Source organism: Microcaecilia unicolor, chromosome 5, assembly GCF_901765095.1.
Source record: "Microcaecilia unicolor chromosome 5, aMicUni1.1, whole genome shotgun sequence".
NCBI classification, from domain to species: Eukaryota; Metazoa; Chordata; class Amphibia; order Gymnophiona; family Siphonopidae; genus Microcaecilia; species Microcaecilia unicolor.
In genome coordinates this window covers 62,559,209-62,584,672 of record NC_044035.1, presented here as the reverse complement: position 1 = coordinate 62,584,672, position 25,464 = coordinate 62,559,209, and the positions used below count along the sequence as shown (strand labels likewise).

Genomic DNA, 25,464 nt, shown 5'->3' with positions numbered 1-25,464 from the left:
AACTTAGCCTGAATACTTCTGAGGGAGCTTAAAGGCAAAGGAAGTTATCACAGAAAGAAAAAGCCTTTAGTGTACAAACACAGTATACAGGTAACCAATAAAGCTATGTTTTGGTCATGGTAAATTTCGAGGATAATTATATGACATGAACTATAATTTGTGGCTAAACTACAGTATTAGTGCAAATAAAAAAACATTAGTTCTAGATTAAACGTATAGTACATTACTCCTATGACAACACGGATTCATGAAATTTTGAAATTAAGAGTCAGACTGGGAAGGGGATAGAGGGGTGGGTATAACAGGGATCGAGGGCCCAAGAATTTCTTAATTGGTGTGGGGTTATAATAGTGGTATTTCATTCCCAGTGAGATAAAATGTATTTCTAATTGTCTAACATTTCATAAATTCTTTTTAATAAATGTTCGCACTAATTAGATAATGGATTGAACAGAAAATATTATGACTCTTTCGTTTAATCTAAAGTTCATATTGATACTGTTTTCTTCTTGCTTGAAACAATATATTGTATGTATTTCTATTTGTTATTAGCAGCCACGTAAAACTGAATAATTAGAATTCGGATTATGTGGGATATAAGCACCAATAAATAAATATATTGAGGTTGTCAGGAAAGAATATTTGTTATAAACCTCCCCTTTCTGAGAGATCTATAGCTTTTGGGTACATAAAATATTCTCAACTGAAAAAACATCTACCTGATAATACTGTAAAACATCCCTTAAATACATTTTCAAAAGCTCCAGGTCCTAAGTAATGAGTAACGGGAAAGTAAAAAAAAAATCTAAGGTCCCTGTTTACTAAGGTGAACTAGCATTTTTAGTGTGCACTAATGCTAGAGACACCCATATATTCCTTTGGGTGTCTCTAGTGTTGGCGTGCATGCTAAAATGTTTATAGGCACATTTTCAAAGCACTTAGCCTCCAAAGTTCCATAGAAACCTATGGAACTTTGGAAGGCTAAGTGCTTTGAAAATATGCCTCTTAGTTGTGCCTTCAGCGTGTCTATTAGATTGTAAGCTCTTTGAGCAGGGACTGTCTCTCTTTGTTAAATTGTACAGCGCTGCGTAACCCTAGTAGCGCTCTAGAAATGTTAAGTAGTAGTAGTAGTAGTAGTAGTTATAAGAGTCAAGACCCCTCACCTTAATGTATACTGCTCATAGTAATTTTGTATTCTTGGACTTATCTTTAGGGTGTTTTTGGAGGATGGGGTGTTATACTTGTTTTAATATGGAGGAGGAGTAGCCTAATAATTACTGCAGTGGCCTCAGAACCTGGGGGAACTAAATTTAATTCCCACTGCAGCTCCATGTGATTCTGGGCAAGTGAATTAACCCCCCATTGTCCCAGGTACAAAATAACTGCTTTGATTGTAACCACAGAAAAGCAATATATTAAATCCTATCCCCTTTCCCTTATCAAGTTTGCTATTTGTTAAACACAACGCATAAAATGACACTGTTTCCTTTGTTAGTAAACGTATCTTTATCATTTAATTAAAAAAAAAAATGAAACTAAGAGACAGACCAGCAGCAAACTGGCATGGAACAGCCTTCAGTTAATCCATCAGTTTCATAATCACAGTGCATGCTACCATTGGGCCCTGCTTCAAGCTGAAAATGGGCACCTTAATTTTCATAACATGAGATAAAGAACAATCCCTCTCTGTTGTGTGTATAGATATATCTTTTTGTCCAAAGTATTTTTAAAATACAAAAGCAAGTTAATTCACATATAATAATAAAATACAATAGCAGTCATTTTAAAAAAGCTATTCACATTTTGGACATGCATGAACTGGCATTTAGATGTGTATTTTAGATACGTCTAAATCTTGATTTTAGAAAGCTGGGATACAGACATCCAAAATGTGAATACGTGCTTATTGCAAAGAGGCATGGTCTGGCTGTGTTTTGGGTGGGCCTAGGGCAGGGCAAAAAGATACATATGCATTCTCCATTAAAGAAGTAGAATGCCTTGAATACTGTGTTCAATTCTGGTCGCCACATCTCAAAAAAGATATTGTGGAATTAGAAAAGGTGCAGAGAAGGGCGACGAAAATGATAAAGGGGATGGGACGACTTCCCTATGAGGAAAGGCTAAAGCGGCTAGGGCTCTTTAGCTTGGAGAAAAGGCAGCTGAGGGGAGATACTAGAGGACTATAAAATCATGAGTGGAGTTGAACGGGTAGATGTGCTGTTTACGCTTTCCAAAAATACTAGGACTAGGGGGCATGCGATTAAGCTACAATGTAGTAAATTTAAAACGAATTGGAGAAAATGTTTCTTCACTCAACGTGTAATTAAACTCTGGAATTTGTTGCTGGAGAATGTGGTAAAGGCGGTTAACTTAGCGGAGTTTAAAAAAGGTTTGGACGGCTTCCTAAAGGAAAAGTCCATAGACTCCATAGACAATTATTAAATGGACTTGAGGAAAATCCACTATTTCTGGGATAAGCAGTATAAAATGTTTTGTACTTTTTTGGGATCTTGCCAGGTATTTGTGACCTGGATTGACCACTGTTGGAAACAGGATGCTGGGCTTCATGGATGGACCTTTGGGCTTTCCCAGTATGGCAATAGTTATGTACTTATGTACTTATATGTACTTATGAATGTTTATATCCACCAACATCAATGTCAGAGGATGGGGCTGCTCCCAGCGATGTCTAGGTTAGAGAAAGTTGCTCTACTGGAAAGATTAGGGATGGTAACCTCCTTAATCCACAGGGTAAAACAAACAGTGGATCCAATAAAAGTCCTCTCACAATGAGTGTCTTCCTGAACAAGGTCTTTATTCACAATGGCACAATTGACCCGACACGTGACGTGTTTCGGCCGTAAGGCCTGCGTCAGGGGTCTATGAAATAATGTACATAAAAACACAAATGTAATTAAAAACATAATCAAACCATAAAAACTCCAAATGACATTTTGAACGTATTTGAACCATTAAGACAACTTAATTAAATAGAAAAATAATAAAAATACAAATATGTATATATCTCAAATGATAATAAATAAAAATATAAATACATATATCTCGAATAATGATAAATAAAACTATTATGGACATGAATAATATAAATATGAATCAATATCGAAAATTATACACATAGAGATGAATGAGGACAAGACGTATAATAGGGTACACTAAAATATATAATGCCAAAATAGGGAACATACCTAGTATTATCTGAAGTCAAATTGCCTTGTGGGTTAGGTGAAAAACCAACACTAAAACTGCTAAAAAAGGTATCTGAAATCAATATATAAATCAATAAAATGAATAAATACATACTGCCCATACATTCATATGTATCAATAATAAATAAAAATAGGACACAAACATGAACAGGGATCTCCAAATTAATATACATAAAAATATAAAAAAGAATAAAACATATATATGCAAATGATATGCAAACTGACTATTGCTAAATGCAACCGATGTATAAATAAATAAACCAGCTAATATCATAGCCGTGAAAAAAGCGAAAAGAAAATAGAAAGAAGAAAAAAGAAGAAAATCAGATCAAAAAAATCAGATCAAAAAACTGCCCGTATGATATTGGACCGGTAATAAACCGGTAGCTATTTGCATTATATTACACTTAAAGGACTGAAAAGATGGAACTGCAGCTACATACTGTATGAGTATTGATACATACTCACCAAAACTGACATACACGAAAGCTCCTTAATCCCCCAGTGTTTTTGTCTTTCCCTGAGTGTGATATTGGCAAAGGATATTGGATGCTACGAGAGCTTTGTAAAACACAGACATGTATGTATGTTTCTAAAATAGCTGACATACATGTGTATGTTCTGAAATACTAACATACATGTGTACGTGCATACACACATCCATTTATATTGCTATGTTGACCCAGTAGACATTTTAGACATTGATGTTGGTAAAATGGATGCTCCTACTGTTGTAACTGGTACATACATGTCCATTCTTGGATGTATTGTAGAACAGGCTCTAGGGTGGCAGAGTCTGTTCTAAAATACTAGTGAAACTTGACATTTTTTAATCTTGATGTCTCAATTCCAATTTGTACATTATTTCTAAAATTTGCTTCCACAACTCATTTAAAAAATTGCTCTTATTTGAAACTTTAAGATACTCTGCTCTAGGCTCTGGAGGGAAAAGTGAACTTTCTCCAATTTCCAAATTAGAGTTCAAGTTCAAATTACCATTTATTTGATATACTGCCAAAGGTGCAAGTCAACATAATGGTTCACAATTCAATTCAATAAGGAAGCAAACTATAGAAAGGAACTACATTATGATGAGGACAAAGCAAAAGGGGAAAAAGGAAAACACGAGGAGAGGGAAAGAAGAGGGGGTGAGGGACAATAACAGAAAGGGAAAAAAAAGAAAGAGTAGCAGGCCATGCAGTAGCAACAATCTCTCCAACAGCGGCACCTAACAGTCAGGTCCCAATGCTCAGAAGCAAACACGGGTGCTAGAGGTCATTACTGCCGGACTAACACCCATGTTTGCCGATGCACAATGCACATAAGTACATAAGTAATAAGCAGTGGATTTTCCCAAGTCCATTTTAATAATGGCTAATGGACTTTTCTTTTAGGAAGCTAGCTAAGCCTTTTTTTAAACACAGCTAAGATAACTGCTTGTACCACATTCTCTGGCAACGAATTCCAGAGTTTAATTACACACTGAGTGAAGAAATATGTTCTCCAATTCATTTTAAATTTACTACTTTGTAGTTTCATTACGTGCCCCCTAGTCCTAGTATTTTTGGGAAGAGTAAACAATTGATTCACATCTACCCGTTCCACTCCACTCAGTACTTTATATACCTCTATCATATCTGCCCTCAGCTGTCTTTTCTCCAAGCTGAAAAGCACAAGCGATTTCAGCCATTCTTCATAGGGAAGTTGCCCCATCCTTTATCATTTTTGTCGCCCTTCTCTATACCTTTTCTAACTCCACTATATCTTTTTTGAGATGCGGTGACCAGAATTGCACACAGTATTCGAGGTGCAGTCACACCATGGACCGATACAAAGGCATTATAACATCCTCATTTTTGTTTTCCATTCCTTTCCTAATAATACCTAACATTCTATATGATTTCTTAGCCGCAGCAGCACACTGAGCAGAAGGTTTCAACGTACCATCAATGACGACATCTAGATCCCTTTCTTGGTCCGTGACTCCTAACATGGAACCTTGCATGACATAGCTATAATTTGGGTTCCTCTTTCCCACACACATCACTTTGAACTTGCTCACATTAAACGTCATCTGCCATTTAGACGCCCAGTCTCCCAGTCTCGTAAGGTCCTCTTGTAATTTTTCACAATCCTCCCACAATTTAACAACTTTGAATAACTTTGTGTCATCAGCAAATTTAATTACCTCACTAGTTACTCCCATCTCTAGGTCATTTATAAATATGTTAAAAAGCAGCGGTCCCAGCACAGATCCCTGGGGAACCCCACTAACTACCCTTCTCCATTGAGAATACTGACCATTTGACCCTACTCTCTGTTTTCTATCTTTTAACCAGTTCTTAATCCACAATAGAACACTACCTCCTATCCCATGACTCTCCAATTTCCTCTGGAGTCTTTCATGAGGTACTTTGTCAAACTCCTTTTGAAAATCCAGATACACAATATCAACCGGCTCACCTTTATCCACATGTTTGTTCACCCCTTCAGATCCTAAGAAAATAGATAATGGGCTAGAAGGCATCTTTTGGAATGTTTATAATTAATTGGCGAGAAAAGAGTGTGTTTTTATTTCAAATGTATAAAAAACCCAACTCCTGGACACTGGCATATTTTCGAAAGAGAAGGACGCCCATATTTCGATCCAAATCGGGAGATGGGCGCCCTTCTCTCATGGGCGCCCAAATCGGTATAATCGAAAGCCGATTTTGGGCGCCTCCAACTGCAGTCTGTCGTGGGAACGAACAAAGTTGACAGGGGTGTGTCGGAGGTGTGGTGAAAGCGGGACTGGGGCGTGTTTATCGGCCAAGGAGAGATGGGCGCCCTCGGCCGATAATCGAAAAAAGAAGGGCGGCAGTAGTGACCCTTTTTATTCACGAACTCCCCAAAAAGTGCCCCAACTGCCCAGATGACCACTGGAGGGAATCGGGGTTGTCCTCCCCTGACTCCCCCAGTGGTCACTAACCCCCTCCCACACAAAAAAAAGAACTTTAAAAACTTTTTTTTTGCCAGCCTGTATGCCAGCCTCAAATGTCATACCCAGCTCCATCACAGCAGTATGCAGGTCCCTGGAGCAGTTTGCAGTGGGTGCAGTGGACTCAGGCCCATCTCCCCCTACCTGTTACACTTGTGCTGGTAAATGGGAGCCCTCCAAACCGCCCCCCAAAACCCACATCTAGGTGCCCCCCTTCACCCATAAGTGCTATGGTAATGGTGTAGAGTTGTGGGGAGTGGGGAGTGGGCTTTGGGGGGATTTGGGGGGTTCAGCACCTAAGGTAAGGGAGCTATGGACTTGGGAGGTATTTTAATTTTTTTTTAATTGTTACAAGTGCCCCCTAGGGTGCCCGGTTGGTGTCCTGGCATGTGAGGAGGACCAGTGCACTACGAATCTTGGCCCCTCCCACGACCAAATGCCTTGGATTTGTTCGTTTTTGAGCTGGGCACCTTTGGTTTCCATTATCGCTGAAAAACGAAACCGCCCAGCTCAAATCCGTCCAAATCCGATGCATTTGCCCGGCAGCAACTGTATTATTGAAACAAAAAATGGACACCCATCTTTTTTGAAAATACGGTCTGTCCTGCCCCTTCGCGGACCCGTCCTCGGAGATAGTCGCCCATGGAGATGGGTGTTCGCGTTCGATTATGCCCCTCTGTATATTCAGAGACCACATGGGATAATTGTCCATGATGTCTCACGGGTTGCACAACCTCAAATAAAAACTTCCATTGGTATTACTGGTACTCTTTTCATCATATTATATCAGAATAACAAAGCAAAATCATGGGGTGAGGTGGGCCTGGGTAGAACGGATGCAACATATTCCACTGCTGGTTTGCTTGGAAAATGATTACCTAAGATCTTGTAAATTACTCAAATCTTATTTTTTTTTTGTAGTTATGCTTTCACTAAAGGTGGAGTGAAGTGGAGGAGCAGCCTAGTGGTTAGTGCAGTGGGCTTTGATCTTGGGGAACTGGGTTCAGTTCCCAATGCAGTTCCTTGTGACTCTGGGTAAGTCACTTAACCTTCCATTGCCCCACATACAAAGTAAGTACCAATATATAAACAGCTTTGAATATAATTACAAAACAAAACCACCTTTCCCTTTGTATTTATCGCCAGTTAATTGGACATCTCTCAGACGCCCCAAGTTTAGAAGGGACCAAAAATACAAACACACCTGCTCCTTCATGGCAGTGGTGGAAGGTTCAATAATTTGGCAGGTGGAGCTGAGTTCTTTTTCTCCACAACTTCTGGAACAGAACGTTGCAAGATAGCTACTTGTTGAGAAAATGTTTTACAAACAAAAAAAAGCAACACTGGGCCTTCAAGACTGGGACAATTAAAGTTCTTTATTGATGACCCGAAACGGGCCGTGTTTCGTGTTCGGGGTCAAGAAGATACACAGAAAGATGTGCTTGAAGTCAATTCAATGCACATTTGAAACCACAGCCAGTATTACAGTGTGCTCTGACAGTTTTGTTGCACGAATTGATCTCCTAAATTGATGCTTCCGTAATCCTGGTTTACTCCTCAGTCAGGGCTGAAGTCTAAGTTCCCCAGGTCAGGTACCCAGGATCAGGGCTCACAAAACAAACTTTACTTCAGATGAGCTGGGCACAGGCCAGGGCCGAGCTAAATCCTGGTAGGCTGAAGCAGTGGCGTACCAAGGGGGGGGGGGGGGCGGTCCGCCCCGGGTGCACGCCGCTGAGGGGGTGCTGCGGCGCGCGCCTGGCTCCGAGTTCGCTATCTTTGCTCGTTCGCTGCAGCTTCCTCTGCCCCGGAACAGGTTACTTCCTGTTCCGGGGCAGAGGGAGCTGCAGCGAACGAGCGAAGTTAGCAAACTTTTTGGAGCCGACAGGCGCGCGCCGCGGCACCCCCCCAGCGGCGTGCACCCAGGGTGGGTGTCATTTCGCTGGGGGGGGGGGGCGCTGCACCCGGGGGGGGGGGCATCAGCGATCCGCCCCGGGTACCATCCTGGCTAGGAACGCCACTGGCCTGAAGGGTATTCCCACCCTGGGGGATGCAAATGTCCACTCTCCAAACAACAACCAGCAGTTTCAGTAAGTAACTTCAAACTTTCTTTTACTTGATCAACATCAAACCAACCACAGTTCAATACTGTCTGTGGTTTCAAATGTGCATTGAATTGACTTCAAGCACATCTTACTGTGTATCTTCTTGACCCCTGAAGCAGGCGTTGTTTAGCGCCGAAACACGGCCCGTGTCGGGTCATCAATAAAGAACTTTAATTGTCCCAGTCTTGAAGGCCCAGTGTTGCTTTTTTTGTTTGTATACTTTCTGTGTATGCTGTATTACCCTCTCTATTTGAGTAAATGTTTTACCCGCAGAATCTTGGCTTTGCAGTTTATTTCTGCAGTTTTCACATAAATCCTTTTGGGAATATTCTATACCAATTAATGTTAAGAATATTAGAATTGCACACACAAGCTTTCACTTATGTTTAAGCTGATTTGCAGCACAAACTCTTAAATATGATTCTGCTTGTTTTTATCAACAAGTGGTTCCCCACAATTTGGATTTACATTTTGAAACATACAGAAGTGAAGTTTTTTGAACAATGATTATAGACAGAAGCCTGTGATATTCAGAGTGAGTACCTTGTTTTGGCAAGTGAAACTGAGGACTTTTTCTCCACAGTTTATGCAAGATAGCCAGATTCTATATATGGTACTAAGAGTTACAAACATTAGATTGGGCATGCGCCCAATTTAATATGCATAATTTAACTAAGTAACAAGCCAATCAGCGCTAATTGGGTGATTACAACCAATTATCAGCACTAATTAGCAATAATTAGGATTTACACATATATCGTAATCTATAATGATGTGCGCTTAAATCCTAATGCACATACATATTTGGGGTTGTGGATGGGGGTGTTCCCACCGTAGAAAATAGAAATTTTTTTTCTACCGCAGGACTTGGTGCATGCCAAACACGTGTGCCTGGCGGTAGTGCCAATTTGGTGCGCACTACCTATGTGTTAGCCTTCCCGCACATTAGTAAAAGGGTCCCTAAGCGCGCAGTGCCGATTTTGAGGCACTACTTGTGGAATATACCCCTTATTGAGTAAGCATATTACCAGCAGAATCTTATTTATTGGCTGTACACAAGGAAGAATGTTTTGGCTAATTTTCAAATTTTTGTCCTTCCCCTCCTCAATTTTCAGACATTTTTTGATTTGTTTATACAATTGTGTTAGTAAAAGGGTTTTTTTTAAAATGTATGTGAGAACTCTTTAATTGTAATTGTAGGTTAACATGCATTACACTGATTTTGAATGCACTAAAATTTTTAAGATGCACTAATGAACTGAATGCACATACTTTCCTCCCCTTTTCCATCCTCAGGCGCAGCAGCGATTCCTCACCCTACTCACTTATGGGTATCCATTTATGATCTGAGGAAAAGTTGACAACCCTATTCCCTCTCTCCTGCCCAGAAAGGGATGTTTCCTTTAAAATTAGGAGGCAGTAAGGTGGCAATTCTATAAATTGTAGGTGCCCTGATAGCCTAGTCTATAATGGCATCTGGGTACCCAAATTCTGTTATGAAACACTGTAGTAATTGCGGGCACCTAAATGTTGCTGGGAACATGTGTAACATGTTATGTGCGTACCTGGAAGGCCCACATATGTCCTTCCCATGCTGTGTACACTCTTTTGCACTTATACACTACAGCAATTTACGTGCACTCTTACAGAATAGCGCAAAGGTTTTCAACCTAGTCCTCAGGGCACACCTAGCCAGTTGAGAGTTTCAGGATATCCCCATTGAATCCTGAAAACGTCAACAGGCTGGGTGTGCCCCGAGGACTGGGTTGAAAACCTCTGGAGTAGCGCTTAGGGTGCATATGCAAACAAGTGCTACTTTTTAATGTATTAACACAAACAAAGGGGTGTATATTCACAGGTTTCTAGTTATAGAATTGCCCTTTAAATGCACACAGTTCGACAAATTATGTCCCTTTAAATTAAAGTATGACATCATAATGAAACTTTTATAGTTACAAAATACCTGATTAAATGTGACTACGAAGTCTCTTATGCTGATGGCATCTATAATGTTGTCGTTCTTGATCTCTATGTTTATCTCTCCATGTGTTATGGAGCCTTCCGATGGCCAGTACTGACAGCATTTCTCCTGAAAAAAAAAATTGCAGCAAATATTTTTTTGTTGATTGATTCTTTCGATATGATTGTAAGCCTCTGGGGACAGGGAAATACCCATTGTACCTGAATGTACTGTAGCTTGCCTTGAGCTACCACTGAAAAGGTGTGAGCTAAATATAAATATAAATATAAATATAAATACACAGAATTCAGAGTATAAGATACTGAAATTATGCTGCTTACAGGGCTGGTGTTAGATATGCTGGGGCCCAGGGCAGAAACTGGGGGGGGGGGGGGGGGGGGAGGTTTCAAAGCTTGCCTTTCGACTATGCTTCCTTCAGACAGGCTTGGGGGCCTCTGTGACAGGGGCGGACTGACCATTCGGGCAACCAGGCAGTGCCCGAGGGTCCAGATGTTCTATGGGGCCCAGAGGCTCTGCCCGGTTGCCCACCACAGCACAATGCAGCCCTCCTTGGTCCTATCTTGAAAGGACTGGTGGGTCTAGTTGCCTTTGCGGTGGCAGGAAAGAATCGCACTCTTTCCTGCCCGCTGCTGCTACTTTGCATGGCAGTGTTGGCAGCGCCGTGTTTTAAAAATGACTGCTGAGACTGCCGAGACCTGCGAGACTACCACGGTAAGTCTCAGCAGCCATTTTGAAAAACAAGACGGCGCTGCTGCCACCAGCCGGGCACAGTAGCGATAGCAGGCAGGAAGGAATGGGGTTCTTTCCTGCCCCCGAAGAAGCCATTAAACCACCAGGCCCTTCAAGGTAGGACCAGGGAGGGCAGTAGTGATACGGGAGAGGGGCGGCAGGCAGTGGCCGGAGGGGTCCCAATTACCTTTACTGCCCAGTGGCCCTGACTACTGTCAGTCCTCCCCTGTTCTGTAACAGGGGGCCCAGGGCAATTGACGTGGTTGTTGCCCTTAACGCTGGCCAATCCAGTTAACAAGTGCCTGGCAAGATCCCTATAAGTGGATTCATTTCTTGTTGCTCATCCCAGGGATAAGTGCTGGCTTTCTAAAATCTATGTGGTTAATTCTGCTTTGTGGACTTTTCCTCTATAAATTATCACTGTGAGATCAGTTCAGTGCACTCCCTGTACAGCTGTTTCTCTATTTCTTACTAGCTATTCTTGTTCCCTTGCAGGTGCTGTTCTTCTTCATCTACACTAGGGTTGCAGTTCTCAGATAGCCCACAAGTAAAGTATATGGGGATTTCCAGAGAATGTTTTGCACTAGTTTTCAAAAGGAACTACCCAATTTCTCTTTGAAAATCAGTGCAAAGTACATGCACTATAACTGCCTGCCTATATGTGCACCTGATTTTTTTGTATGGGTGGTTGAGAAGGGTAAACGTATCATGTATACTTGTGAAAATATCATGTACACATGATACTTTCCTCTCCCAACCTAATGCACCCCTGAAAATGTCTCCCCATAGACTGGCTGAAAGTACATGCATGCTCTTAGCCAGACATGGGAGGGCTATTTTCATGTAGGAGATTCTAGGCATGTCAATATGTTTTAACCCAGATAGATTGCGTTGGAGATTGTCCTTCCCATGTCTGGGTAGGACATTTTCTTTAATGTTTCTATTAATCTTCCACTGCATACCTTTTCCAAAATTTCTTTCTTAGTCTCCCACCTTCCTCTCATTTGTCTCTACTCAGTTTAATCTCATCTTTCTATCATCTCATCTTTGATGTGCTTATGCTTTCTAATGTCAAAAAGCTTTCAAAACCAAAAATTTGTCATCTGGCCACATGCCATACCTCTTCTCTTTCTTTCTATTGATTCCTTGTCTATCTACCCATCTGAATCTGCTAAGAATCTTGGCCTATCCCCTCTTTTCATGCTCAAATATATTTACTCTCTTTTGGATATAGCTCAGAATGGGGCTCATTTTCAAAGCACTTAGACTTACAAGTTCCATAGCTTACTAAATGCTTTGAAAATACGCCTCAATATGTACAAGATTCCCACTTCTCTCATGCTTGATACTTATAATCTCCTTTTCTATGTTTATCATTTTCTCTGGCCTCCACTACTGTAGTAGTCTTTGTTGATTTCTCTATCTCAGGTTTCAACTTCTTTAGCTTCTCCAGAACCTTGCTGTATGTTATTTTGTTCCATCTCCCACATTATTCTTGTCAAGTTTCATGCTAAATTCAAACTTAGGAATTTCTGTCTCGCAGTTAAAGTTACAACCCATGCCTTCTTAGAAGCACGAAAAGTCATTTAGTTCTGGTGCTGCACATCTCCTTCAAGACACTTTTCTTGCAAAAAGTTAACAGAAAATCCCTGACTTTTTTGCAAAAAAAATGAAAGGGATGTATAATTAAGTTCAGCAGAAAATCACAGCTTTGTACAATTTTCTGCACATAAATTAATTACATATGAATCCCTAATGAGCTCAGTACATGATTTTTGAGCTTATTAGGCAATTTTGCATACAATTTGCAAATGCTTAGCATTTTAACAGTGTTATTGCATTTGCAATCTCATTTATAGGTTCATACATTAGTACCAAAAACAACACTATAGTACTTACCAATTCCTACTTAAATGAGCCCACTAAATTGTTTTTCTTATAATCTAGGCTTCCAGACTTGGCTTAAATTCAGTCTAGCACAGTTTGTTTACACAGGACTACAAACAGATTGCCAGATTAAACAGGAGAGTGATGACAGCCAGTTTGCAACCTACTTTGGGTTTTTTAAGCCCTTTCTTGCCAGAAATGTTATCAGTTCATATGTTGGCAAACATATTATAATCAATTAGGACTTCAACATTTATATAGGAAATGGGTTGGAGAAAATGTAAATGCACCCTGTACTGCATTTTAATGAACTGACTATAAAATCTATATCTACATCTATATATTTATATTTGGATTTATAACAGCTTAATATATAAATACAAAGGAAGCGGCAGAGGGGCCCTTTTAACTAAGCTGTGGTAGGCCTAACGCGGGCCTACCGAGTGGTAAAAGGTCACTACTGCGGGACATGCTGAGGTGTCCCGTGGTAGTTTGGCCATCAGCACATGATACTCCCATGGTAAAAAATATTTTTGATTTTTTACCATAGGAGGCATGTCTGCGCTAATCAGATAGCGTGGGCACATTACTATGCACTACCCAATTAGTGCAGGAGTAGCGCGGGAGCCCCTACCACCTCCTAAATAGGTGGCGGTAAGGGCTCTTGGCAGTAATGTCCAGGTGCTAATGGGGAAATTAGCACGTTACCATTTAAAAAAATACCGACCATGGTCATTTTTCAGCCACACTAGCAAGTGGCTGGAGCATGTGGCAAACCCACATGCTAATCGCAGCACCGGCCACTTTCTAGCACGGCTTGGTAAAAGGATCCTCAAGTGAAGTATCCATGCAAAAATCAATTCCTAGCATTGGTGTTCATTTTATTGGGGGGGGGGGGGATATAAATAAGTGTCCATAACCACCTTTAAAAAATCATTTCAGGAACTGGCAAGACCTTAATAATTCTCAAAGTTTGCCTTTTAATAAATGTGTTAGTTTTATAAAACTACTCAAAACACTCTCACTCAGATATAATCTTTTGTGGACCTTCAATGAGGGTAAGTCTGGATAAAATACTTTTCTCCAGTATCAACACCATGGTTCTTCATTGGTCCAAAGTTATCAATAATATGCAAAAAAAAAAAAACAATTTATGCTCTCTTTTCTCAAAATTGAAATAGAAATTCACACTTATTTTTTAAAGATTAGGACAGCTTTTCATGAACACAGAAAATAACCTTCCAACATAGCACTATATTTTGCATCAGCTGCGTCAGAGAAGACATACAGGGGCCATTTTACAAAGGTCCTTGGCGCGCTTCATGGTTACTGCATAGGTAGCGCGTGAGCCCTTACCGCTCGGTCAATGGGTGGTGGTAAGGGCTCAGGCCGTAAACAGGCACGCAATAGTTTTAATATTAGTGCAGGTCCATTTTCCGGCCCATTAAAACTAGCCTTTTTTCCCAGCTGCGGTAAAAAATGGTCTAACGCATGCCTAAAAGACGTGCCCACACTACCAAAGAGCACTTTTTCCACACCTTTGTAAAAGGACCCCTCTATGCTTTATGATCTTCAGGCACTAAAATAATCTTTTGCTTCAGTATTGAAATACTGGTGCTATACTATCCTTGCACAAGAATTCAATTATTTACCATGTTTGGAGTTTACATTAGTTTTATAAAATTATTTGTTTATTTGTTACATTTGTATCCCACATTTTCCCACCTATTTGCAGGCTCAATGTGGCTAACATAGTACCGTAAAGGCGATCGCCAATTCCGGTATGTACAAATACAGTGATGTAGTGTTAGAATAAAGATCTTGTATAACAGACACTTTAGGGAATCGTAGGGAGGAAGAGTTAAGTTGTGTCCAGTACGAGCTTTGGTTTCTTTGTGTTGCAGGGTTCAGGCATTTAAGTTGGATCAGTAGGGTATGCCTTTATGAACAGATTAGTTTTTAGTGATTTCCGGAAGTTTAGGTGGTCATACGTTGTTTTCACAGCGTTTGGTAATGCGTTCCATAGTTGTGTGCTTATACAGGAGAAGCTGGATGCATAAGTTGATTTGTATTTGAGTCCTTTGCAGCTTGGGTAGTGGAGATTTAGGTATGTTCGTGTTGATCTTATTGTGTTTCTGGTTGGTAGGTCTATAATGCCTGTCATGTATCCCGAGGCTTCGCCGTAGATAATTTTATGAATCAGGGTACAGATTTTGAACGCAATACGTTCTTTGATTGGGAGCCAGTGCAGTTTTTCTTGTAGGGGTTTGGCACGTTCAAATTGTGTTTTTCCAAATATAAGCCTGGCTGCCGTGTTTTGAGCAGTTTGAAGTTTCTTTATGATTTGTTATTTGCATCCCACATAGATTCCATTGCAGTAGTACCATTGATTGTATCAAGTTGCAAAATATTTCCCTTGGGAAGAAAGGTTTCACTCGTTTGAATTTCCACATTGAGTGGAACATTTTCTTTGTTGTAGATTTTGCTTGGCTCTCTAGCATGAGATTACGGTCGATTGTAACTCCAAGAATTTTCAGGCTATCTGAGATAGGGAGGGTGTAATCTGGGGTGTTTATATTGGTGGGTTTGTTCGTGTTGTATTGGGATGAGAGGATGAGACAGCGTGTTTTTTCTGTGTTGAGTTTTAGTTGAAATGCATTCGCCCATGAGTTCATGATGTTCAAGCTGAGTTTGATTTCATTGGTGATTTTTGTTAGATCATGTTTGTAAGGGATGTATATTATGACATCGTCTGGCATACACTGTAAGATGTTATGGGTGGAATTAGAAAAACAAAGTAAACAAAGACATGAGACTCAAAGGCATACACTGTAGGATGTTATGGGTGGAACCAGAAAAACAAAGTAAACAAAGACATGAGAATCAATGGCATATACTGTAGGATGTTAAGAAAACTCAGAGAGGCACTAGTTGGCCTGTTAAAGGAACTATAAATAGAGTATTGAAACAGGTTTGGTTCCATGAGATTGGAGAAGGGTGGATGTTGTCCCCTCTTTATATATGTGAAAATAGGCAAGAGACTGGAAATTAGAGGCCTGTTAATCTGACTTTGGTGGTGGGACAATTACTGTAGATTCTACTGAAGGAAGGAAAAGTGAAGTTTCTTGAATCCAGTTGATTGCAGGATCTGTGTCAGGTTCTCAGGTTCAGAGCCCGCGGGGCCGGGCTCTGGAGCAAACGTGAGCCCTTGGGCTGCTGCCGAGAAGCGACAGCAGCAGGCAAAACCCACCAACCAACACTGGGTAAGCACACCGGCAGGGACTGCAGGCACTGCCCAGCGAACCGGAACACATGGACTGGAACACACACCGGACCGGAACACACTGGACTGGAGCACACTGGACTGGTCCGCACAGCTTCACCTGCGCTTAGCTACTAAGCCCCCCAGGAGTTGAGCTCCTGGGTTCGAGTAGCCGACAGGACTTACTGGATACCGGATGACATAGGGACCAGGACTGGAAACAGAAGTGCTCCTAACCCTAAACTGATCTACGTGCTCCCAAGCCCTAAACCAGCAGGAGTGTTCCTAACAGTAAACAGACAAAAGGACTTCCTAAGCCCTATACTAAACAGGAGCTCCTAAGCCCTGCTCAAGAAAGGGACTTCCTAAGCCCTAAACTAACAGAGCAGGGAACTAAACACAAAGCTAACACAGGTGCTACTAAGCACCAAGCTACAAGCAGAGCTCTACACTAATAAGCTAAACACAAAACTAACAAGCTACCTAAGCACTGCTCTAGCAAGCTAGATACAAAACTAACAAGGTGCTTCCTAAGCACTACTCTGGTAAGCAACCAGAAGAGCTCCTAGCACTAAAAGGGAAGACAGGGGAGCCACAAGGAAAAAGCAGTGAAGCTAACACATAAGCCAAAAGTGATTCTAAATCACCAAACACCAACAGCAAAGACTGCAATGCTCCCAATAGCACAAACACCAGAAGTACTTCTAACAGCAAACTCTGCAGTGTTCCTAACAACATCAAACCCTGAAGTACTTCTATCAGCACCAGAGCTTCCAAAGCCCTACACACAGCAATGCTTCCAAAACCAAGAGGGAAAAGCAGGGGAACCAAACACACAAACACCAGTGCACACTGCACTAACACTAACCTGGACCTTAGCAAAAAGCAAGCAGGGAAACTAGACACAAAGTCAGAAGTGCACACTGCACCACCCTACTCCTAAAGCAAACACCACCGTTGCAAAGGCTCTGAAGGAAACAACACCACTTCCTTATCAAGGCCCTCCCTGATGATGTCACACTCCCTAGACCTAGGCAAAAGCACACTGACCCAGAGAGGCCCAACCCACACCAATGCAACACTGTGAAGCACTTGAAGCCAGTACACCCAAAGAGAGGTAGAGCAACTCAGGCAACACACACACAGGTGCAGTATAGTGAAACAATTAGAGCCATGCTGCTGGAAGCTGCCAGCACAGAGAGACAGAGCCAGCTCAGAAAGGACAGAGAAAAGAAACAGAAGCCAGCTAAGAAGCTGACCCCCATGAAAGAGGTAAGTTTGAGAGGGGTTCAGACCCCAATCATAACAATCTGATGTAGAATGGGTTTACCAGAGGGCGATCATGTGAGAGGAATGCAATTAAATTCTTTAATTGGATAACTAGAAAATAAGACAGTGTGTACTGCATAAACTTATTTGGATTTCAGCAAAACTTTTGATTCTGTCCTGATTGAGAGTCTCAGAAATAAAATGAGTAGCCTGGGAGTGGGACCCAAGATGGAGGAATGAATTAGAAGTCAAATCAGTGATAGATAACAGCAGGTAGTGGTAAATGGAATTCACTCCAAGAAAAGAAACAAGATTAATGATATGTTTTAAGCGACTAGTCCTGGAGCCAGTCCTGTTCAATATCTTTGTGAGAGATATATTGTGGAGAGATTAGAAGAAAAAAATGTCTTTTTAACAGATGATGGTAAGAAATACAAGATAGGGAACACACCTAAGAGAAGTGATTTAATGAGGCATAAAGCATGGCCAACTAATAAGCAACTAAATTCCAGTACAAAACAATTCAGTCATGCATCTTTGACACAGAAATCAAACACAGTAGTATACAATAAGGGGTGAAGTGCTAATGTCCACAAAGCAGGAAACAGACCTTGAGATATTTGTGTGTGATAATTTCATCATAGGGAAACAGTGCAATGAGCTGATAGCCATAGTCAGAGGGATGCTAGGTTGCATAAGGAGGTGTATGCCTATGGCTCAAGTAACAAGTATGTTGGTGAGGTGTACTGAAGGTTGTGGGTTCAAACCCCTGCTTGATTATAGGGAGAACACCTTCCTTCACATTTAGTGCTCTGAAGGAGAGCCAGTAGCAGAAACTACTTCTACAGGTGAGCACAACTTTTCACTTGGAAACAAGCCAGAAATAGCACCCTTGTAGTACAGAGAATTTTCCAGAAGTTGGAGAGGGTCTAAAGCCCCTGGTAAGGAGTGTAGCATTCTCAGAAATACTACCTATCTATGGAAATGGAGAGGAAAGGCAACACTGGACAAATAACTTTAATATATGTTTCAAAATCTAGTGTAAACAAAAAGGTTTAGATACATAAGTGACTTAGTCAATTGCATGGAGAAACAAAAAATTATGATGTAATGATGCCTACATCTTTCTGTGGCTGGAAAAAATATTCTAAGGGAGATGTTCAGGCAGTATGATGCCAGGTGTTTAAACTAGACAATGTGAATGGCACGTGGAAGCACATAAGTCTGGGATATCATCTCCAGAAAAAGCATGAGGGCAGTGCAGAATATAGACAACCATCCAGATAACTCACTTTTCTGTTACAACACAGATAAGATTAGGCACAATGTTATACAAAACATAAGCAAGACAGCAAAAAATAGCTGGAAAGCAATGAATACAGGTGCCTGCAGTCTAAGTAGCAGAATTTAATTTAATTCCAGTGCTTACAGCCTGTTTAACCTTCAGATTCAAAAGCAGGTCACAACAAGTTAAAACCCAATAATAACAGTAAAATATACATCATAAAAACAACAAAATAAAAAATATAACAATAAAAAATATATAACATAATTATAACACTGAAAACTAAATCAACAGATATTTTCAAAATAACCAAGTTTTTAAAAATCATCAAAATTGACATAATTTATTTCCCTTAAATAAGATGGTGAGTTATTCAAAAGTTCAGAACCCTTACCAAATAATATCTAGTTTCTTGTACCTACTAAACCAGTAGTTTCCAACTCAGTCCTCAGGGACCACCTGGCTAGTTCGGTTTTCAGGATACTCACATGGAATATTTGTGAGAGATATTTGCATGCAATGAGAAATTACATGCTAATACATCTCATGCATATTCACTGTAGGTATCCTGTAAACCTGACTAGCCAGGAGGTCCCTGAGGAACAAGGACTTGTTAGGGATGGGCAAACAGGGCAATTGCCCTGGGCCCCCATGATACTGGGGGGCCCAAAATCTGCCTAAAGTTGAAAGAGGGACAGCTTATAAACAAGCTTTGGGGTCCTCTCCCTAGCATCTGCCCTGGGCCGCATTATCTCTAGCACCAGCCCTGCTGAAGAATGGGCTGAAACCCCTGCACTAAATGACAGAGCTGCATAGAAGGCTTTAATAATGGAGAAGGTCTTCAATATTGCTGCTATTACAGATACATGGTTCAATAAATCCCATCAATGGGATACAGACATACCAAGCTATAATTACTTCAAAGGGATAGTAGCATTTGTTTTGTCAAGAATGGTAGCAAGGTGACTGAAAAGCAGGGAGAATGGGAAAAGAAGGAAGCACTGTGGACTGTATTGGAAGTCAAACCTAGCACTTATATCCACACAGGAGTTTTCTACAGACCTCCATCTTAGACAAAAGAACTAGATAGAGATGTAGCAGTAGACATCAATTGCTGAGAACATAGTTACGAGGAATTTTCAACCTAGACTGGAGTATCCCATCTACAGAATCTGAAATAGAGAGAGAATGCTTTTCAAGAAGCTCTATTCAGGTAAATGGGGATGGAACCCACATGGAAAGGGGCAACACTGGATCTAGTATTCACAAATGGAGAGAGTGTGTTTAATGTCTGGATAGGAGCCTACATGGGCAGAAATGATCATCATACCATATGATATAAAAGCTAAACTAGTATCTTGAAACACTAAGCTCAAAATGTTAACCTTCAACATATGCTGACTTTAGTACAATGGGAGAATATCTGAAGGAGATGATGGCAGGGTGGGAGGAGTGGGCCAAATTGAAAGGAGCTATATAAAAAGGGCAACAGATTTTTATGTTAAAAAAGTAAATAGGAAAAGAAAAGCCATCTCCAAGGACTGGCACTGCCTGAGCCATGTGTGTGTAGTCCTCTCTGGGTTTGTTCAGAGAGCAGTGGTTGCAGGCTCCTTAATTGCTTTGCTTCCATGCACCTTTTTCTGCTCTCTTTCTCTGACTGGCTTCCAGGCAACTTGATTGCTTTGCTTCCACCAACCTGGGTCTGCTTTTCTTCTGCCTGGCTTCCCTTGCTTCTCTCCTATTGGTCTTCCGATTCCTCCTTACCCTGCTCTTGTCCTATGGCTGTGCTCCTTCTCCCTGCTGATGTCAGATGCCAGCACTTTATCAGCTGAGCTCTCCCTGGACTCCATGCTTCGGCTTCTACTTTGGTAGGTGTTTCTAACTCTGTAGTCTGCTTCTTATCTACTGGTCCCTCGTTGCTGACTTTGCTTGTACCTGGCTTACCCTTCTGCCTGCCGCCTGCCTACTGGCTTTCGCATGCATCTGGATTACTCTCTTGCCTGCCGCCTGCCTACTGACTTTCGCCTGCATCTGGATTACTCTCTTGCCTGCCACCTGCCTGCTGACTTTTGTCTGTACCTGGATTACTCTCTTGCCTGCCACCTGCCTACTGACTTTCGCCTGTACCTGGATAACTCTCTTGCCTGCCGCCTGCCTACTAACTTACCTGTACCTGGATTACTCTCTTGCCTGCCGTCTGCCTACTGTTTACCTGTACCTAGATTACTCTCTTGCCTGCCTCCTGCCTACTGACTGCTGCTTGTACCTGGATTACTCTCTTGACCTGCTGCCTGCCTGGCCGATACATTCATCACCCCACTTCCAGCTCTGTCCCGTAAATCCTGCAGGCCACCCGCACCTAGGGGCTCAACCTCTGGGGAACGGCGGTCAGCGCAGGTGAAACCCGGGGTTGTCCAGCTGCCAAGCAGAACCTGGTCCAAGTACCGGGCTCAGCAGCGCTCTACTTGGTACAAGAACTCACAAGTCTGACAGGGCCAAACTGCAACCCCATCCCACTGGCCACCTAGCCACCAAACACTTGCAAGAATAAATAGGTTTTTAGGGCTACCTCAAACTTCCTATTACCTAGTTCCAGACTGAGAGAGAAAGGCAACATGTTCCACAAAAAAAGGGGCAGAGAAGAAGAACATACAATGCTGTATAGATTCTAGACATGTGCTGGAGACAGGGGGAATTGATAGACTTCATTTGGTAATGGAATAGAACAATTAAGCACAGGTGGAATGATAAGGAGAACAGGTAATATGGTTAGGCATTGTGTAGAACTTTGTGGATCAGGATCAAAATCAAACTGAAGCTGAATAGCAAGCCAATGGTAGTAGAAAAGCAAGGAGTTACACAGTCAAATTTCCATGCAAAGAATTCTAATGGCTGTGTTTTGGATGGACTGAAGGCTTTTTAACAGTGTGTGGGTTAGACCCGCATATACTGTGATCACAGAAAAGAGAAACGTATGTTGTATAGGTTCATCCAGGTAACTGCAAACAAACTGAAATTGTCTCATGGCAATGAAACAGGATTTGGTGATGGTAGCTACTTGGGATTCAAAAGACAGCAGATACGACTGTACTATAGCAATGGGAGAACAAAACAGCCTTGGTGTGAGAGAGAAATGGGAAGAATACTGGTAATCAAAGATAAAGCTGAGAGAAACGAAGAGGGAAATCAGGAAGGCAAAAGCAAACACGGAAAAAAAACTGCAAAGATGTAAAATGAGGTGACTTTCTTCAGGTATATCTAAGAAATGAGAAAGGCCAGGGGTGGAATTCTAAAACCGAAGCATGCTGAAAGCTGATATATAAAAAAATGATCATAAAAGAGCAGAAATGCTAAACACATTCTTCTGATTGTTATTCACACAAGACAGCCCTGGATAGCTCTGGATTAACTAGCAAGAGTACATCAATATATATCAAACTAGAGAGTAGATACAGCACCATTCACAAAAGAGAATGTTTGTGAAGAACTTGCAGAACTGAAAGTAGACAAAGCCATTGGACCGAAAGGATACTGAGGGAGCTCAGAAAGGTTCTGGCAGGTCCAATGAAGGATTTGTTTAACAGATTCCCGGAGACAGGAGATGTTCCACATGACTGGAAAAAGGCAGATGTGATCCTTCTTCACAAAAGTAACAAATAAGAGGTGAGAAATTACAGGCTGAAAAGTCTAACCTAGGTAGGTTACAATAAATACATATTACAATATTAAAAATAATAAAATCATAACAGAGATGCAATCGAGACAAACACTAAGGACCCGATGCACAAAGCTTATCATGGTGTTAATGTTTGCTTTAGACTGGTTGTAGTCAGTCTAAAGCAAATGTTATTTAGCCAGTATGCACAAAGGGGTTTTCTGTGGCGCCAACGTGTGCCCTTAGTAATAAAATAAGCATTCTGGGTAATGCAAAGACAGTTCCATGCACGGAGCACCTACCTTTAATGTGCAAACTTTTACGGCAGTTGTGGACCTGTCATTATGGGCAGCAGTCTGCTTGCAATGTATAGTAGTGCATGCAGACTGCCCTCTATAAGGTAGGTGCTCAAGTGTATGGACTCCCCCCAACCCCCCCAAACGTTTTGGTATCCCTGAAGATCCAGTGGACCGCCTCCTGCCCCCCTGGTGTGCCCCCGTGCCTCCTGACCCCCCAGCACAAAATGCCCCTGGTGGTCCAGTAAACCGAGATTCCTCCTGCACCCCCTCCCGCATCTCCCAACCCCTGCAATAAATCCCTAGTGGTCCACTGGACCCCGATCCTGCTCGATCTCCCACAAGCAAGAATTGCCCTAGTGGTCTAATGACCCCCTCCACTCCTCCCTCCCCCCATCCGTACCTTGAAAACGATGGAGGAAGGGCAGAAGCAACACCTCCTCTCTCTGAGCCCTCCCTGCACAAAATGGCAACGCCCAGCCTTGCCCAGTGCATTCTGGGATGCACTGGGCAGAACTAAGCACCATATAAGGTGTTTTCTTCCTTATATGCTGCTTAGCCCCACCCAGTGCACTGCCATTTTGCGCATGGAGAGACAAAGGCAGGCAGGTGGTGTTGCTCCTGCCCTCCTGCCTTCATTATTTTCAAGATACGAACTAAGGGGGGAGGGAGGAGGGGAAGGGGGTCACTAGACTACCAGGGTGATTCTTGCTCGGGGGGGGGGGGGAGGGATTCAGGGTCCACTGGACCACTAGGGAATTTTCTGTGGGGGGTGGGACCACCAGGGTTTTCTAGTTCCAAGGGGTCTGGAGAGGGGGGTCAGGAGGTGGTTCATTGGACCACCAGGGATTTTCTTGTTCTGGGGGGTTGGGAGGCCATCCACTGGACCACCAGGGATTTAGTGGAAGCTATCAAATGCATTTGACAGCTTCCAGTTGCAAACAGTGATCGATGCACAAAAAGGGATCCGTGCATCTCATTTGCATGTGATCCTCTTTGTGCATTGGTTTGTTTGCGACCCAGTAATTTTTCCAGTGGCACCTGTATTTACTGGGTGCCGTTGTGCATTGGCTCCTTAGACTTAAAACAAATAGCAGCAAATCAGCTCCTCTAAACATAAATCAGCATCATCAGCACAATTCAGCAACAGCAATCCTGCTACTGCAGCTTACAAACTGAACGCTTTCTTAAAAAGATTTAAATTGTTTTTTAAAATGAATGACAGAACTCTGCCGGGAGAGCATTCCATAAAGACGCACCTTTCTACACAAAATATTGAAGAACAATACTCTTCTAGCTTAATGTGATGAAAAGATGGTACCGTATATCAAGTAGTAATTTATCAGCTGAGTGAAGACATCAGCTCAGATGACAGATCCTCAAGGAAGCAGCAATTGTAAAAGGAGCATCATTAGTCAGAGCTTTATGTATCAACCTTAGTAAAAGGACCCCTAACAAATTTAACATACACTAAATGATAAGACACCCATAGTAATAAAATGGGCATCTAGAGGACCCCTTAGTACTTTAAATCTTATAGCCCAATTAAAAAGTACAGAAGAAATATGGTCAAACGTGAGTAAAGCTGAAATCAAGCATGCTGCAACATTTTGTGCCACTTGTAGGGCATGCAGCATCCAAGTAGGGACCCTAACTATAGAGAGTTACAGTCATCAAGTAAAGGTATGACTATACCGTGTATCACAGTTTTATAATTGTCAGGAATATGTAAATCAAAAAGTTTTTTAGCTGAGCATAATTTAATATAAAACTGTTTATTAAAGCCAAACTAAATGAACAGTAACTGAACCAAACATACAGGAATAACTCCTGAACATACAGACATAAGTAAATCAGCCAAAGTGATACACAGACTTTCTTTTTGCCAGTTTGTCCCCCCCCCCCCCCCAGCAACTACCCTTTCCCACTTCTAACCCTATGCCTTTATAAAAAACTAGGAATAAATGCCCGTCTGAGGGCAATGAAACGGGCGCTAGCAAGGGGCCCCCTCCCTCCGAGCTACTTGCCTTGTTCGGTGTTGGCGTCGCTGTGTGTGGGTAGGGTTTTGGGTTTTTTTTGTTTGCTGCGCCTCCGTGGCTGTGCCTGTGGCGTTTCGGTTTCAGGCCTCGAGTGTTATAGCTCCGCCCTCGACGTCATGACGTTTTGACGCGAGGGCGGTGCAGACACTCCAGGGCACACCGGATACCTCGGGCGCCTCAACTTCCGTGGAGGCTTCAGAACGTTGGGGTTGCCTTTTATATATATAGATGTATCAATAGATGACGTTTCTTAAACAATACTTGAGAACATCTTCAAAAAAATGAAAGAAATGAGATATGCCCAAAGGGCACATGAAGCTATGGGGAGGATTGGGTTCTTACATCCCCCTCTAAAAGAAATTATCAGAAATATATCTGTCATCTAAGATTAACTCAAAGTCCCCCCTCCCCACTCTTACCTAAAACAAATAACTAAGTTTACTAGGCATCTCCGAAAGGAAAAGCTCTTGTGTGCATGTGCTGGGTATGTTCCCCCTTCCTTATTTCCTAACGCTCATTGCTAACAGCACACCTATATTTGCATGCAATTAGCGTTGAGCATTATGGAGCTCTTTTGCCTCCCTGTTCAATACAGCAGCAGAGTTTTGATCATCAGGGCATTAATTTGGGACCGTAACAATTAATAATCTACTTGAAACCCAAGGTATCAAATTTCTTGGACAGTAGGAAACTCTAAATCATCAATGTACACCTTTGGGGGGAATTCTGTAGAGAAGGAGTTCTCAACCCAGTCC

At 41.8% G+C, this 25,464-nt stretch overlaps 1 protein-coding gene across 5 annotated transcripts in view; it reads right to left on the bottom strand.

Annotated features, from left to right (window-relative positions):
* Positions 1-25,464, bottom strand: part of PTPRE (protein tyrosine phosphatase receptor type E) — a 435,598-nt gene that overhangs the window by 40,736 nt on the left and 369,398 nt on the right. For all 5 annotated transcript variants that reach the window (XM_030202956.1, XM_030202958.1, XM_030202957.1 and 2 more), the window contains one exon: positions 10,270-10,395. In XM_030202956.1, coding sequence (XP_030058816.1) covers positions 10,270-10,395 — 126 coding nt within the window. The remainder of the gene's footprint in view (positions 1-10,269; positions 10,396-25,464) is intronic.